Below are 17,678 nucleotides of genomic sequence, written 5' to 3'. Positions count from 1 at the left end.
GCATCTCAGGCGTGTCACACAAAGTATCCAGGTCTGTGCTTCAACAGTTTTCCAAAGAAACACGGTATGAGAACCATCGGATAACTTCAGGGACAAAAAAGGTAGAAAACTCAACTGTCAGAGTGCTCTTTGTTACAAAAGGACGTAACTTACCATAGGACAGCTTCCCAGTATCATCTGCATCTATTTCTTTAAAGAGCATAGAAACATCAAGCTCAGGCACCCCCAGAGCTGACTGAATGATGGAAGCGAACTCATCTTCTGTTATCGTGCCATCCTCATCCATGTCAAAGAGCTGGAAAAGACATATCGTGTAGAAATATTTCAGCGTCAGTTTGCCTATGAGCCTTCTGTACACATTAGCTACCCATATGAGGTTTCTAGTATTCAAGACACAATCTGCCAGCAGTGCCTGGGATTTGAAGAGACTGGTTGCACCTCAGCTACTTTCTCCTGCAAAAGTTTTTATGTATTTTCTCTGGAGTAAGACTAAGCAGACACTTAGCAGAGCAATGTCCATGTTATAGTTGGGATTAGAACATTCTGCCACAACAAAGAAAACTCACAGCATTAGTTCAGTAATAAAACTCATATTAAACTGAAAAAAACAAAACTTAAACAAAAGTTTATGGGTTTTGTCACCATAAGCTATGCTAAGGGTTTACTGGATTCAACCACTCTACACTGGAACATCTCAGGTTTTAGTCTTCACTGTCATTAAGTTATGGCACATCTGCCATCATATTACACTTGCCACAGTTTATGCTCTGGCATAAAATACCTATTTTAGTACATGTGATCAATTGGCCACTAAGGAATTATTGTAATTAACAAGTAATTTTGCTGACTGGAATGCAGGCAGTAGATGTGCACTGATCATCCCATCCTTCCCAACGCAGTGACAGTAAGCATCAGCTCTGAATCAACCCCTTGAGAAATACAAGGGATAGATGGCTGTAATTCTTAAGTACTTGCTACAGGCAAACGTTCCCATTGTGAAGGGAAGTACATGTAGTGGTAAAGAAAACAAGTTGCAAAAGGAAACGCATAGTTCCATTTCAGACTGAAACAGGCTTTCACCAGCTGAACCAGTAACTTCCTGCTGAAATCAGGAATTAAAACAAATTATTGATTTTATCAGCACAACTGTTAAGATACTGAAAAGTATAGTCTAGAAAACAAAACAGTGAAACAGCAAAAATAGCTCCTAGGCTTGCTTCTTCATAGGAATCTGTAGTTATTTCATCCCTGAAAATGCACAAATCACTTTGAACAGCTGTAGTGCTTATCTGTAAAGAAGCCAGTAGATATAAGGGATCGTCATAAGAATTCTGGTACTTCAGAGTACCCATCAGTACAAAAAAGTACCCAGTTTAAGGTGAACAGGATCCATATCTCAATACATTGTTCAATATGTTTCATAAGAACAGATTAGTGGGTAAAATACTGCATCTGTGTCAAAGATCTACTGGAAAAAAAGAAGTCACTCAAGCATTTTCCCATTCAGGGACTGACAACCTGGGCATCCCTGGTCACACATTACCTGCCTGTACCTGGGATCTGAAAGGAGCTACTGCTCCTTGACTGTCTGTACTACCAAGACGCCACAATACAAACCAATACATCTTAGATGCAGCCCGAGTTCGGATGTACCAGTCCTGAGCAGCCCTTCTCAATCCCTCCACTCTGTTAACAACTGTGACTCTACTGAGTGCTTGACCCACAAAAGGATATTGCTCCATCTATTGTCTACTTGTGACATTGAAGAATCACAGCAGAAAAAACCTCAGGCGAAAAAACTGCAAGTGCTGCTGAATCATTTTTGGAGTTAGCCTGCCAAGTTACATATTCATTAGTGCCTTTACATGGCTTTTGAAACCCTCTTCTATGATGCCTGCAATCCTCCCCTTCCCCTTCACACTCCAAATGTCAATTGGTTTAAGAGTATTACTCACATTTGCATAACAGATTGAAGCTATAAACTTATGACTTGAAAGCTAACATATTTACAGTCAGTCTTGATTTGTCAGGTTTGCAGATTTACACCAAATTGAACTTACCTTAAATGCCATCCGAATAGTCTCTTCTGTGTTGGCTGGGTTACAAAGAATAGACAAACCAATTACATATTCTCTGAAGTCGATGGTGCCATCTCCATTCTGTAACCAAAATACACATGGCAGTAGTTATAGCTGATATTGCAAATCACTTTAAAAGCTGTTGTACAAATCAACTATACAACATGCATTAAGACAGTTTACAACACTAGAGCTATTTATTCTTCCTGGAAAAAATACTAACAGCTTGCTAAATATATATAATACAAGGGCTGACATAGCAATGTACGTATCTTCAACAGATAAAAACTGGGTATCAATTTCTGTCTTATAAACAGCTAAACAAAACAGAAGACTTAAAACAACCCACAAGTTTTGCTTAGGTATATGGAACTCCCAGAAGTCTCAAACAAGAACTGAGGTGTTTAAGGTAACTGTAACAGTTCATGTAGCACCGGCACTTGCTTGAAGTTCAGAGACCCATGCAACATCCTAGAATAAACAGGCCAACAGTGAAGCTGTTGCCTTGAGTTAATTCTTCCTAAGAACCTTCAGCAATAAAATATATGCCAGCAAAAGGACAGCCTGATGCAGTAAATCTACATGGTCTATCTTAAGCCTTTCTTTGAAGCAAATGCATTGCCCTACATACTATTTTGAAGCCAATACACCGTCCTACCTTTTAAGCCAGAAATGCAATGAATTCATTGTAACAGCCTCTCTGATAATTCCAGTTTTGATCTGAAGGAACATTTCCATGCGTTAACTACAAAGCTGCATCAACAAAACATTTGAAGCTTGCTTTGATGGGATTTGTGATTAATTCTACATAAGCTGCATTATATTTGCAGATAGGGAAAACGGGAGATGCCTGTTGAAATACATGCTTAAGTCAATAGTGTTTCTGTGACGACACTGAAAATTTCTTGGGGTTTTGGGGAAACATTCTGTCTGGAGAAAAGCCGTATATGAGAGTTAGGCAACGGACACAGGGTAGTTAATGAAAGCATCGTGGAGATGGCTACTAGCTCACAGTTTGGAACATCGACAATAAGGGCAGTCATCAAAAACATATTAAAAGCAAGCAAAAGTGTAAAGCAGAGTTCCCTTTGTGGTTAATGTGTTGTACATTCCAAGAAGAAAAAAAAATTAAAAAGTTGACTCCCCAAGTCTGAGAATAGCACAAAACTTTTTCAGACAAGCAAGAGAGGGGTGGTCTCCTGGGTAAATCTGTGGTGAACAGCCAGATCTAGATTCTATTTCTGTCTCTTCTACCAAACTCCAATGCCCACTTGAGCATACCAACCTTAACCTTTCTGTTTGTGGCTTTCTGGTCCTGAATAGTAGAATGTGGAGCTTGCCAGTGGAGAAACGCTAAGGCTGCTCTGTAGAGTGCTTTGAAAATCTTGGGTTCTATGAAGTAGGTATTTCTGTTGTTGAATGTAGGGTTTAAGATAGTTCTTGATTAACACAGTATGTGTAATAATGTGTTCAGTACTAATTTTTCTTTATCAAGCTATGTATTTGACAGGATAAAAAACTGCTAAGATACAACTTTATTTAGCCTTCAAAACCACTTCAGGACTGTTTTGCACATACAATTGTTATTTCTTTATATTGATGGTCTAACCGGTCTTTTTTGAAGACATGCAAACTTTGAAGATCTTGTGCTTTAAAATCCTGTGAATTTTAGGGAAACTTTTTAGGAAAGATATGAATAATCTTTAAGTTACTTTCGTGTGTGTCTAAGGGATATAATTTTTTACAGCTTTTAATCATCAGAAAAGGACAATGGTCTCTCATAAATGCTGTTTTATTTACAAATCTGTGCTCTCACCATACTGCACAGTTTGACTTTAAATGTTTTGGCCACGTCATAGTTCTCATAACAGAGATAACAGATTGAACTTTAAAATATATCATTATAAACTTAAAACAACTGAAGCAAGAGTGTAGATAATAATTGTTCAAAGTTCCATGGAATATTATTTTTGGACAGTTTTGTAGGCTGTATTCTTAGCAAAGAATTGTGTGATGCGATCAGAATATTTTTTTTAATTTATTTTTAAAGTTAAGAATATGTATCACAAGAAAAGAATTGGAAAGTAAACTTTAACTAAAATAGTCTCATTAAACAAATTCTGCAACAAGTTAACACAGCTGTGTCTGCACGTGGAAAAATGACAAAAGCTAATAAGGGTCACATTACTTTCATTTAAGTGCTAAAACCCAGTAATCAAAACTGAGTGCAACCTGACAGACAGAACTCCAGCCACTTGAGTAGGATATAAAGTTACTGTACTTGCAAGATCATGTTGTGACTAGCTCTACTAAACCCTAGGACGCTGGCTAACTTCCAAATGCTCTGGCATTTTTGGTTGAGGAAAAATGATAGGGTTGTTGCCTGGAAAAAAAGAGATGGGAGTTAAGCTGAAAATGCAGGAGAACCTTCAGTGCTCGTGTAGCACCACTGCAAACAAGCCCTGGCAGTAGTTTTTCTACACATATCTACCTGTGTTTGCAGCCTACGCACTTCAGAATATTTTAAAGAAGCAACATGTGAGCTGAGCTCCAATTCTCTAAACAGCAAAGTAAAACATCAATATTTAGATGTTTGTATTTGTGTTATAGAAAATAATCAAAACATAGTGTAAGCTCAACAGCCCTTGTTTTCTTTAAGGAAACCAGTTTTCTGCTACTGTTTTCACTATAGCAGGCTACGGCAACTAAGGTTTTGTTGTTGGGTTTTTTTTAATATAATGCAGTAAATCTTACGCTTTTGGAAACAAGAAAATTTGCATTGTCAGAAGCAGTCTCCATTTAGAGCTGCACAAGGACCACAAGACAGGTGCAGTCAATAAAGTTTAAAGTACTACTGCCTCAACTTTTTTCTCACTGTGTCAGGCAACGGGAAAAATCAACTGCGTATGTGTGCGTGTGCTAGTCACTCATGTTGAGCTAAGTAAAGCCTGAGTCGCTTACAGGGCTACCACAGAGAAGCTACAAGTGGACCATTTTGGGGAGGAACTGCAGATGCCCCACTTGTGCTCATGTCCAGGCTCATCATGTAGGAGGCTATTCCTGTAGCTCTGTAATTTCCACTGTCTGTAGCTATGTGCAGGTTCTAACTAGTCAGAAAGGGGAATTACCTGGTAGGATGGTGCTCACCTGGAGGTATCACACATTCCCCTGTGCTCGCTCTTCCATCACTCAGAGCCCAAATGCCACTGCAGATAACTGTGTCCTTTTCCACTGACTAACTGGGAGGGTGGTGAATGCCATTAGGAAGGAACTGAGCTCTTTCATCACAATTTGCACATTATGAATATTTTTACTGTTTCTGTCACCCAGCTTGGTATTAAACAAAGTGCAGGAGAAAAGAGAAAGAAAGTTGGGGCAAAAGTTGTAAGTTACTTTTTCCTAAGCTGCAAGTAAAACGCTTCTGCAAGTACACCAGGGAGGAGATTTCATCGGTTTGGAAAATACTGTTTGCCAATTGTAACTGCAAGATTTAGAAATCAAAGCTATGGAAATTTAGAAACCAAACCAAACCACAGTACCGCATTAGCATTCAGATGCCCTGCAGATATTGTGTGGTATTTCTCAATTATTCACTGATGTCTCCCTGGGGAGGGGCAGGGGCATGTGGACTCTTACATCTGCGCACTAACTACTCAACTCATCCTTTCACATTCCAGTCAGCTAGCACACACCCTAGACAATTTTCTTTTAAAGCAGCAGAGCCATGTTACATTACAGTGCAAGAGCTGTTTTCGTCAACTATGTGATCCTTAATTCCAAGAAATGTACCTTTTACAGTTCATGTTATTCCTTTTTCTTTTACTCAAAAGCTGACATCTTAGACAGAACTGCGTGGCTAGCTTGAGTGGGACGCTGCACCCTGATAACATTTAACTCAGATAGTCAGAGGTTGATTTTGGCTGGCTGGCTGCTATGTGACTGCGTTATTACAGCAACCTTCCCTAAATATACATGTAGTATTTTAAGCTGTTTTCATTATAACTATAATAAGGCTTGAAGGAAAGAGAGAAAAGACTAGTTCATAGAACTGTAGGAAGGAGAAGAGGTTGTAAAAGTAGCCTTATATAACTCTTCAATTTTGTCCTGGCCAGCAGGTACAACTGACAATAATACGCAGGTTTTGCTTCAGCAGACAAGCATGAAACAACAGAATTAGGAAGGAAATTAAATATGATTATGTAAATTCATTGATCACCATAGTTATTGCAACTTTCATGTTCTCCCCCTTGTTAGAAATAACTGCACAATTCTCTTCACTAGCAATTGCCTTCAGGCAAACAGAGCTTTATTGCAGCTTAGCAAATGCTGACAAATCAGAACAGTAACAACAATGCCAAATTTATGAGCTTTTTATATAATAGTTCTACTCATATGCATACCACTCTATGTGAGGAAATGACTAAGCTTTGATCCTCCAATGTATTCCCTCTCTTCAGAGTCTAGAGACAGACTTACGCAGCTGTCCAACTGACAACTTACACAAGCCCTTCAGAAAAGCAGCCTAATGCATGCACAGAAGGAATCACAACACTTTTAAGCTGGGCTATCTACCGCTAGCTATATCTGCCTTAGACCAAGGAAAAGACTATAGTTCTATTGTACAGGATTGTAGTCTTCCATGTGTATCTTCCAGACAAAGCTTATTCTTCTTTGCTGTGCCTTCACGAATACATGGTCAGCTGCAGCCAGTCTTCAATGGTCACTTTGATATGCCCATCTCCATTTCGGTCCAGGGACTTGAAGGCCCGGAACATGCTGTCCAGTCGTACCAAGCAGCTAATGAAGTTGTTGAAATCCATGCTGCCGTCCTCGTCGGCATACCTGCGCACGATTACCTGGCAGAACTGTTCGTTCAGGTGGAACCCTGCAGCCTTCAAGGCGCCTGGCAGCTGAGGTCTCCCAACAGTGCCTGACTGATCAGTATCATACTGCTTGTACACACACTGCCATTTCTTGATGTTGTTCCACAGATACTTAAACTCTTCAAAGCCCAGTTTGCCATTTGTATCATTATCCATGACTGCTACCATGCTACGGCATGTGTCTAAGCTAAAGCCATCTGTCTTCAAGTCTTGATGTCTGGAGACGACTTTGTTTAGGATGTCCCTTAGCTCTGTGGCACACACTTCCATATCATCTCCAGCCAGCTGGACAAAAAGGCGACGAAACTGTCTGATCTCCTCACTTTCATAAGCCTCCACATTTGTAAAATGATTGCGAGGAGGTGGAGGTGGCTCTGGATTATACTGAGCCGCTGCTTCACTTATAAGATTGACAAGACCTCCAACGAGTCCTCCAATATTGGCTCCACGTCCGCCTCCTGTTAGGAGATCTCCAAGGCCACGTGCAAGGCTCCCTCCACGACCGCTACCACTACCGCTTCCTCCACTCAGCAAAGCTTTAGCAAGGAACATCATGAATATTTTTTGAAGGGAGTTACTCAGAGATCCAGTGCTTCTGTAACTCTCGGAAGCTGCGCTGCGTCTGAGCTGGGCGTAGGCAAAACACAGCTTATCTGCGTGCTTAGACTTCCCCGTGTCTGTGCATGTCTCCAGCTGTCAGAGTCATCTCGGTAGTTTCTGTCAATTGTTGATACGCCTCTATTTCTTTTCTTCTTCTCTGCATAGTTAGCTTTGTGTGATTTGAAGAATCTTTTTAGAAAAATAAAACAAATGATGAGGCTGAAAGCCACAGAGCAAAAGTCTCAAAATACCTGTGTTCATCACTGAAGCAATCTGAAAAGAGCCCTGCCACATTACTGTACCTGTTCCTCAGTGAAGCTGATCTCCTTTAAGATGAATGTAGCAGAAGCTTACTAGAGTCTTGTCTGTTCTTGCAGTCTTTTATGCCTTCAACTTTTTAGTGAATTAAGCATTATATTGTTAATTCTAGTCACTGCTGCTGCTGCTGCGCCAGATAGGGAAGTGAAAGGAGTCTTGATTGCTCTTAATTATTGTGGTGGCCACACCGTATTTCTATTGCATGTACTGTGCTTCAGGACTCGGACTACATGTTTGTAGGAGCCAATGGTTCAAGATGGGGAGGCAACAACGAAGAAAGGACGAGTCCCTAGAGCCCTGCTAGAGCTTCAATGCATTCAGCAACTAAGGAAATATATTTGACTCTCATCTATTTTAGAGCTTGTAAAACCTTTTTATCTGGAAAAATCTTGAAACAGTTTTAATTGGCATATACGGCACAATGATCTCCCAAGGACCAGTGAGGGCACTGCTAAAGCTAACTTGATCAGGAAGAGTGATGCTGAGTTGGGAGAGCTCCTACAATGAGAAACAAACTCCAATTTGTAAGCGGTTGCAGGACAACATGCTGCTTGCACTGTAGCACATGCTGGATGCCTAGACGTAAGACGAATTCTGTGCTATGCTCTAGTCACTGCTGCTTCTGTTACAGTCAGAGGGGCACATCCAGAGCAATTTAATCTTCAGAGAGAAGTAGAAAATGGGAGAGATCACCACTGACTATGGGGGAAAGCCTAAATGATCAGATTAACACATAGCCTCCTTTATGGCTGGAGATAGGCAAGAGGAGTCCTTATAATGTCTAATAGCACCCTTTACAAACACAGCAGGAACATACACTCTAGTCAGCTTCAATCTGCCTTAAATTATCTATTTGCAACAGTTATTTAAGCTGTCGGAGTGTACATAAGCTCAAAATCTGGGTAGGCAAAAGGAAATATTCAGCCCTTACCAGCATGAAGATTATCATCTGATGGTGGTACAGAAACCTGATCTGATGGATGGCTGTTGTCTCACAAGCTACAAACTGACCAACCTTTTCCCATTGAAACATAAGGAGGAAACTGTTAAAGAGTCGCCTGTCTAGCCTACAGGAATTACTAATCAAGAAGCTTTTACTAAGCTGGACATAATGAATTAAATATCCTTTTGGGATGTGATTTTTAACACAACATTGTCAACAAGTCGGTTAACCAACTACTCACCCTGTCAAAGAGTAGAAACAGCTCTCTGAGGACATCTGAAATAGGCAGCTTCAAGTACTCTGCGAACTCCTCAATCCCAATTCGTCCCCCTTTGGAAGCACTCGCAATAGCAGCAAAGGTATCCAGCTGCTCTCTGACATGACTCCATTTTAGGCTATGCAAACACGAGGGAGAGAAGAGATTTCTACACAGCAGATCTTGGACAGATGGAATTTCAGTAAGAGTTACTACAGTGTTCAACGTGAAAAACAGCCAAAGAGAGTATGTGTGTACAGCATTAGAAATGCTGTACTTCCAACCTGATATTTTATATGAAATCAGCAATGAAAGACTGTTCTCCCTGGTTATTAATATTAAAAGCAGGCAGTTCTATGCTTGGGTATGTCAGACTTCCTTAGAGTAACTTCCCAACCCTAGAATCATCTGTCCAATTACTAGGCTAGTTTAGCAGAGAGCTTTTCATTACCAGAAACTCAGGGGCAGTGTTATTTTGCTGCATCATGCTCTAGGGTGAGTATTTCCTTAATAGAAGGGAACAGATCTCAGCTCTATTAGCTAACTCTCTGCTGAAACGCTAGCGTTACCGCAGCCTGAGAAGTATCTGATCTCTCTGCAGAAATACACCATGCACCTCAGTAAAAATAATTAGGATTGCCATGTATCTATTGAAGATCGTTCCAGACAAAGTTCTATAAATGGATATATAGCACATAACTTCAGATTTGACCACAGCCATGCCAGGTTATTTGATGGAATTGCATTACAATTAAGTGTTTCAGTACTCAAATTCTACTGTATGCAGACAGACTAAGTCGACACCGCTAGTGAAACATGGCTGGACAGTACAGCTGCAAACAGTAACTCACTGGCTGGAGTCTCAGACTGGAAAAAAGACTCTTCCTACCACATGCTGCCTGTGCATCTCCACAAAAGTAATTTAAATTGGGTACCAAGATTACCATCAAGTGCCTAAAATAGGTACCGCTCTACCTTCCTCACCTTTTGGTGAGATTGATTCCATAAAAAGTTAGAAAAATACATTTTTCCCCTTGTAACACTACCCACAAAAATTACTTGGGATAGCTGTTACTGGGGTTTTCCTCATCTCTGATTTCCATATAGTTTATGTATGTCAGTTGTACGCATAAATACACTATATTACACATGGCCAAGTCAGTTGTCAGGTGATTTATCCTTCTGTAGATGGCCGTCAAGTGCTGCAGTACTTATGCCACCAGCAGCTAAACTTCCCTTACTTGAGTTTCTTGCTAATTTTGGTGAACTCCACCAGCCCAGCTTCCATGGGTAAAGTCAGCTGTCCTGCTGAAATCATCAGTCTGCAGTCTTCAAAAGTGTGATCAGTGACTGGCACATTCAAGGCACTGAAACAAAATCAAAGAAAAATAAAAATAAATTCCTTACATTAAAATTACTTTCAGTTGACTGTTTCCCTCCTCTGTCTTAGTTTGGCTTTAATGCTAACATACAAACCAAATGAGAGTTCATCTTGAATGGCTGCAAATAGGATAAAGCACTACATATTATTCTGTGGAACTCTGAGACCATACTGTGAAACTACATTATGGCAGTGTCATGATATTCTAAGATTTACAGTCTTATAAATGCAGCCCAGTAACCCTGGAGAACAAACCACCCACTTATTCTTGCCAAGCAAATAAGGAAGCAATTTATTCCAGCTTTCCATGAACTGAACATACTATGCTCCAAGGTAAGACAACCTTCTTTAAGTTTCATGTGAGAACAATCAGGGTGGTTTAGCATAGGAATTTGACACCTCTTAGTGAAAATTTAGAGCAATTCCTATATATAGTACCTGGGACTTGCCTAAATTGAACTTTACGGCTAGGATATGTATGGAATTGCTGAATATAAAAGAAGAGTTCTCAAAGATTTTATTAATGACTGATGACATACGTTGCCATGGTTTGTCGGACTCTGTTGGCAAAAAGAATGGGATCGTTCTTTTCTTCGTCGGTAGGAACATGAACAGGCAGAAACTGAAAGGGAGGAGTTATCCGATCAATTCAACAGCCACCACTTTATTAGCAACATGAACAGCTTCTTGCCATTGTTTGGAATGGGGGAAGAGCAGAAAACCAGAGCCGTGCAGTGAAGTGACGGAGCTGGACACTAGAGGTCTCAGCCGCCTTAGAAACCCCTCTGGCTCCTCCACCCCAGCCACACCACCGAGACTCGGTCCAGAACCACCTCTTAGGCTGGCAGAAGCTGCTTTAATATGAAAAATCAACCCCCCAAAGAAGTACGGTATACTAAATGTATATTTAATTAGAAAATTAAATGCTACATTGGTAAGAATGTGAGTCTGAAATACTGTACGCACCTTTTCAAAGATCACTTTATAAGTGATGTTACATACTGGGATAGTTGATGTAAGATTTTTAATGTTTTTAAGTACACACTATAGTCCCACCTCGTACCTGGTGATTGTATCTGTCAGCATGTGACTGTTAAGTTTCCTGTAAGTTTTTGCTCCACTATGAAAATGTTAAGGAATCTTAGTTCTGAATTGTAAGTAGAACACTAACTGGACACTATACTTTGATTTTGGAGCTCCAAGCAGAGAGTAAAAAGCCCCAGCAAAATATCCTCCTCCTTCCAAACCCAGAAAACACCCCAGATGGCAACGTATTTACTGCTGAGGATTTATTCAATGTTTGTATGTAAGAACTTGAAGTAACATTACACTAAAAATGTACTATAGATTAACTATTATCTAACACAGTGTGAATTAGCATCTCTTTGTTTGCAAAGCAGTGCGTATGTGGGAGTATTTTGTTCTTCCTACTTCAGTCTACAGCGTTCGCTTGCAGCTCTGTTTACCATGCCTTTTCTCAGTTACGGTTATCATTTATCTGAGTTTGCTACTTCCCGCCCTGAAACCTTGCCCTTAAATCTTAGAATACAGCAATTCTAGAATAAGTATAAGGTCTTGGTCATGGTTCATTGGAAGATACAATTGCTGATTATGTGTCAATGTGTCTTCAGTTATATTGCAGCTGCTGGTCATGCACTGATACAGTAGTAAATGTCCCATATAAATGCAGTCCTCCTGAACAGCCTTTTAGTATTTGTTTTTAAGGAATGCTGCCTCTTTATAATCAGAAACTGTAAGTTTATGGAAATGGTTATCTGTCAAATAGCCATAACAATTTTCTGTTTATAGTTAGAAGTTTTCTCCCCTTTAAGGACAGCAGGGGTCCAGCTGTTCACATTAAGGTTTGAGTTTTCATTCCTTCTGGAAGCAGCTGCCAGCTCTGTTCAAGGTCTGACATATGTCCCTGCTTATTACAACTCCCCTTCAGAAGTCACATATCTTTTAAATTAAGGAAGCACAGGTACACTGTACAGATACAGAAAACTGTGTCATCACTGGGTGAGATGAAGTCGTAAATCTGAGAAGTTTATCTATGCAAACATAGGTCATGGTCTTGAAAGTGGTCATTACATCATTTGAGGCTGAGGTCTTGCTCAGAGAGCAACCTAAATTTCTGGTAGGTTAAACACCACCTCTGTCGCCTTCAAAAAACCCACCTACAATTATTCATAAAACCAGTTTGCCAGAAACCACAGCTGGGGGATAAAGAATTTGATTTCTTGGCCTCCTGAGGTGGCATGCGTGATCTCACACACCCCCAGCTGCTTATCTGGTATAGACTAGTAAGTATACCTTCCCTGTCAAATTGCAGTCATGTAAGAAAAATTCTTCACTGCTCTTTCAGTAGCAAAAATACCTGTCTGATCTGCTTTTGACCCAGTCTCTCTTCTTACAGAATTTGCCAAATGCTGTATCTTTTGCAGCTGTAAAACTCAGTGCCAGGTTCACTGTTTAATCTCCAGTATCTAGTTCGTTAGAACGTGACTAGACAGGCGCACATGCTCCCTTGGACTACAGGAGTACATCACTGTTCCTGCACAGTAGGTAGAGGCAGCACAAGAGGGAGTGGAGAGGCTACTTGCTCACAGCATGGGACATCAATAGAAATGTCCACTCCTAAATGGAGCAGTTGGATTCTCTCATTCCTCAGGCAAATCTGCCCCTTCTCTTGTTAGAATGGGAAGGATTTTGAAATGGGAGGAGTTTTGCATTGATGCTAAGAAATAGTTCCAGTTTGGGGACACATACTGCTGTGAAAGCTGCATTATTTTTTCATGTTTCAGTTTCATCTTTTGGAACATTAAAGTTATTTCCCCTAACTGGCAAGTTTGAGTTCTGTTCTGAAGTTGAGGAAAATAAACCTTCTAGTGGAAGGGCTACATTAACTTTTCCTTGCTCCCACATATATAATTTACATAGGTATATCCTTCTGTACAAAAATAATTAGGAGAATTAGCTCTTTAGTATACCTTCTATAAGTACACATCTACTGCATGTACTATACAATAACAAGGTGCTCCCTTAAAGTGAATTTCATTATTTCACAAAGACTATATTGCTAATTGTTAGTAGTAGCAACACTGCTTGTATTCACAGAGCTTTGCACAACTTTGCCAAGTTCTGTGTTTTGCAAATAAACAGCAAAACCTGTCTGAATCTCTCCTGTTCCTTTGGTCCCTAAACCAACTTAGTCCACCCTGACAATCCTTTGTGGTCTGGTAAGGAATGTGAAGTACAACACTTAAACTGATCACACCTCAGTTATCTGGCTCCTAACTACTGTGTTTTGAATGTTGACTCTTTGATAGGGAGCACTTAAAGAGTATATGTTCTGATACTAAGAAGCGTGTATGTTGTTTCCATTGTCATTGGTCTGTCTTTCTGCTGTGCAGCCAATTTTAATGATCAAGGGAACCTGTTTGTTATACAAGGCTCAGTACAAGTCCCAGCCTTCAGTAAGCTCTTAGTTGCAGAAACCTTTTAGAGTTCAGTCTGGGAAGATGGTGAGGAAGACAAGGATACTTTGAAGGGAGCAGGAAAATGAGAAGGTGGGAAAAAGAAGTTGTTACCTTTAACAGAACATATTCTTAGTTTTAACATGTAAAATGTATGTTGCGATAACTAAAAATTATTTTACAACGCTTTAAAAATAAAGGCATTTCTGACAGCTTCCTTTTGGGAACTCAGATTAAGTGATACCCCGATACGGACAACAAATCTCTAGCTATTACTCACTGTGATTCTCTTGTTGTTTCTGAGACATTTGTTTATTATTCATTAACAGTGACTAACAACGTGAATAATGCATTTATATTAAGGTATCAATTCCCTGGTTGCTGAACGTTAGTACAAAAATATTTCGGATTCTTACCTCAACTTCTACTCTTGTGAAGAGCTGACACAACGTCATTGCGCACAGCTCTTTTCTGCAGGCAAAAAGGAAGAAAAATACGTTTTACTTATTTAAAAACAAAGTATTTGCATGTCTGTAGGTGAAACATTTTAAAGCATAGACAAAACCACAACCAATATTGGGCAAGGTTTTGAAGTACTTTGCAGTGAAGTTCCCTGAAATGCTGCTTTCGACATTTCTGCAGGGCTTCTGAGGTACCTGCTGCTTGCTCGCTGGGCAGGCAACTTGTCTGTTGTCATGTGTATTAACAATACTACACAGTTCTTTGGCCAGCAAAGTTGGCCAAACTTTATCTTTAAAGAGGTGAATACATATTGGATTTTAAAGCCTTAAGAGCTTTGATGCTGAGAAGTAGCTTTACTTTATCTTTTATTCTCTCATCTGCAAAATGGGACTAGTAACTTCCTTCTGCAGAACTGAAGCAAGGTTTTTTATTATTTGCTAGCCATTTTGCAAATTATAGTAGTGTTTACACAAATGTGTTAATGAATTGCCACTATGTTCTGGACCTTCAGTGCTTTTAGAAAAAAGTCACGTATTTTAGTGATGGTGGGGGAGGAAGAAACTGAGAGAGGATAAGCGTAATCACTTCCACTTCTGGCCTGTTATTTTCACTTTGACTGTTAAGCAGAAATGCATTATTTTCTCTTTAAATCAGGGAAACTACAATAGAGAATCCTCAAGCCGCCTTTGTTCTGTTCTTGTTTTGGACAAAATAAAAAGGAGAAAGGGAAAAGGCAGGAGAACAACTATGGGATCCTTCCCACTTCCTGCAGGAATCCACTCTTAATGCTTGATTTTCTAACACATAACATTAGGTCTTCCTCCCAGTAAGGCACAAAAGTAAGAAAGAAACAGTAAGTGAAAGCAGAAACTGGGTCAGGAGGTTTCTGAGGGAGGTTGGTACTGTCCCATCCTGGCCACAATATCCAGGAAGTTTTACAGACAGTGTGACAGTGATCTGGTGGGGGACCATCCTTTCCTGGCTCCAGTTATTTTTGTTAAGAATCTCTAGATTCTACCTCATCCATCCTTTCTCTTCCCATGATTTTCCTAAGCTGTTCCTTTCATCTTCTCACAGATTCTGATTTGAGCCTTTATCATCCAGCCACCAAGCTTAGAGCATTTCTCAATTTTTAGTGAATGGGCAGCCTCCTCCTTTCCAAGGAATACCTCTAATTTAATTTTTCTTCACCTATTCCTACACCATCTCTCATAACTGAAGACATAGCTCCTTTTCAATCTTCTGGAATAAATCCTCCATAGGGGAAAACTGTAGCATGCTACTGAATTTGCAACATTCACTACTCTCAGTATGCTGATAACTGTAACAGCAGTAATAACAGCAAGAAATTCTTGGGAAGCTGAGATGGACATTTTCATCTAGGTCATCAATTCTACCTGTGCAGATGCTAGGATTAATTAATGATACCTTAAAAGGTGCTTATGATCTGCTCCATTAGTTCAGATGTGTTTCAAAATCAGGGGCCTTAAAAATCTTAGTCACTTAGTGAATCAGTACTACCGTACTTAGATACACTACATACTCCAGATGAAAATGCGGTATATGCATTCTGCAAATCCACATTTTAACGAATGGTTATAAGGTGAAAAGTATTTTCCAGACATATTTTCAGTGCAGCCATAGATGTTTTTTAATCCTTTAATAAAATATTTTAGCCTATCAGAAGGCCACCTGTGTTGAGTAAACACAGATCCATGGCCTAACTGGTTTATTGAAACCTTTTTCATTATTCCAATGTCAGATACCATAGCCTCTTCACTGGGATCTCAAACAGTTGCTTTTGTTGAGTCAAGCAAAAATAATCTGAAGAACCCTAGATGTCTGAACAGGGAAAGATGAGGAAAATTAATACTTTTTTGGCCCATCTTCTTCATTTACTCTCATATGACTTAAAATGAGATGGAGGAATGAATAAACAGAGGGGATAAAATAACATTTATTTATTCTTATTTGTATACCATGTAGGAAACTGTAAACATGTATGGATTTTGATGACTATGATTGTTTCCCAAAGACAAAGAATTTCACATCTTACTTTTTCTGTAATGTGCAACAAAATGCTTCCCCACTTGCAAACCCTTTCTCTAGCCATTCAGATATGAAATCCACTGCATGACAGCATTATCCCCAAGTATTTCCCCCTCATAAAAACAGATTGAGAAGAACATGTGTCTTGGCTTAGCTGAATCTGTCTGGCAGACTGTTTAGCAATGGGGGAAAAGAATTCTGTATGTAATTTTCGGTAGGATGAAGAAACTTACAATGAATAGCCCTGCCATGTCCAGGTCACAGTATCCTAAGGGAAAAAATAAAGCACAGAAATGTATGACAAAACCAGATTAAAGTTAGAGAGCAGGTAAGTTACAATATAAAACAGGCACAAGTTTAGTCAAAGCAGGTGATTGATGATTTTATAGTCCTGTAGTGAAAATAAAGGTGTCAAGGTGACTAGTATTCCTTGCCTTAGAAATCTGGAAATAAGCATGGCAGACTTCTGATAATATCAATTAGGAATAAAATTTATAGTTACTTAAGTATTTTAAATCATTCATTCTGATTCAAACAACCAAAGTAGGAAAAAAATAATCTAGTAAGACTTTTTCAGAGGACTTCACCAGTCCCTTTAGAAAGGCACCCTCATAAATATATTAGATTATTTTTTTAAGGACATTTCTGCATAGGTAATCTATCATGCTTTTTTTGCGTTGCTTTTTTTCCCTTATTCTATGTTTATTACTTCTTATAAGTAATTTTTTACAATGTATACTGCAGATCCTGAAATCCTATCAGTGAAATGAGATACCAGTCCCCTTTAGTGGTTCACTTCAGTTTTGAAATTGACCTGTAAAAGAATTTCACCAAGGAATCTTTGTAAATAACAACAATGATAACAATCACTTGTTTTTCATCTTAAAAGCCATAAGGGATAAAAGTTTTTATCTTTTCTGGACTTGTTGGATGACCAGATAATCAAATAAAAAGTTAACAAGTTGCTAGACCCATGTCCCAGCCTTACACTTGCCAGTGAAGCAGACCAATAGGGCTGTACCCCTACACCTGGCAGAAAATGTAAACATTTACTTGGCAAAACAAGGGAAAGTTGCATGAAAAAAAACCACCTGCAAAGCTGCCCTCCTGAGGTGCCTGAAGGAGCGGGTGCTGGAGGTACTGTGTGACTCAGCTTTGCTTTTGCTCAGAAACTTTGCAAAACCCTTTGCAGTAAGAGCATTTTGAGCTTAAACAAAAAATTATAACTAGTA

General features: G+C 39.5%; 2 protein-coding genes and 1 long non-coding RNA gene across 10 annotated transcripts in view; 1 reads left to right on the top strand and 2 right to left on the bottom strand.

Moving 5' to 3' along the window:
- LOC119157794 overlaps positions 1 to 17,678 on the top strand; it is a 786,943-nt gene that overhangs the window by 142,504 nt on the left and 626,761 nt on the right. The gene's annotated exons all lie outside the window — the stretch shown is intronic.
- LPCAT2 (lysophosphatidylcholine acyltransferase 2) overlaps positions 1 to 17,678 on the bottom strand; it is a 32,771-nt gene that overhangs the window by 1,721 nt on the left and 13,372 nt on the right. For both annotated transcript variants that reach the window (XM_037409050.1, XM_037409051.1), the window contains 7 exons: positions 16,680 to 16,714; positions 14,352 to 14,406; positions 10,999 to 11,081; positions 10,320 to 10,445; positions 9,064 to 9,217; positions 2,061 to 2,159; positions 154 to 295 (listed from right to left, as the gene is read on the bottom strand). In XM_037409050.1, coding sequence (XP_037264947.1) covers positions 154 to 295; positions 2,061 to 2,159; positions 9,064 to 9,217; positions 10,320 to 10,445; positions 10,999 to 11,081; positions 14,352 to 14,406; positions 16,680 to 16,714 — 694 coding nt within the window. The remainder of the gene's footprint in view (positions 1 to 153; positions 296 to 2,060; positions 2,160 to 9,063; positions 9,218 to 10,319; positions 10,446 to 10,998; positions 11,082 to 14,351; positions 14,407 to 16,679; positions 16,715 to 17,678) is intronic.
- On the bottom strand, positions 2,175 to 7,721 carry CAPNS2 (calpain small subunit 2). Its single transcript, XM_037409082.1, has one exon. It carries the CDS (start codon positions 7,514 to 7,516, stop codon positions 6,761 to 6,763), a length of 756 nt encoding a protein of 251 aa, XP_037264979.1. The 5' UTR covers positions 7,517 to 7,721; the 3' UTR covers positions 2,175 to 6,760.

Source organism: Falco rusticolus, chromosome 15, assembly GCF_015220075.1.
Source record: "Falco rusticolus isolate bFalRus1 chromosome 15, bFalRus1.pri, whole genome shotgun sequence".
Lineage (NCBI taxonomy): Eukaryota > Metazoa > Chordata > Aves > Falconiformes > Falconidae > Falco > Falco rusticolus.
This window is presented reverse-complemented; position numbering and strand designations above follow the sequence as displayed.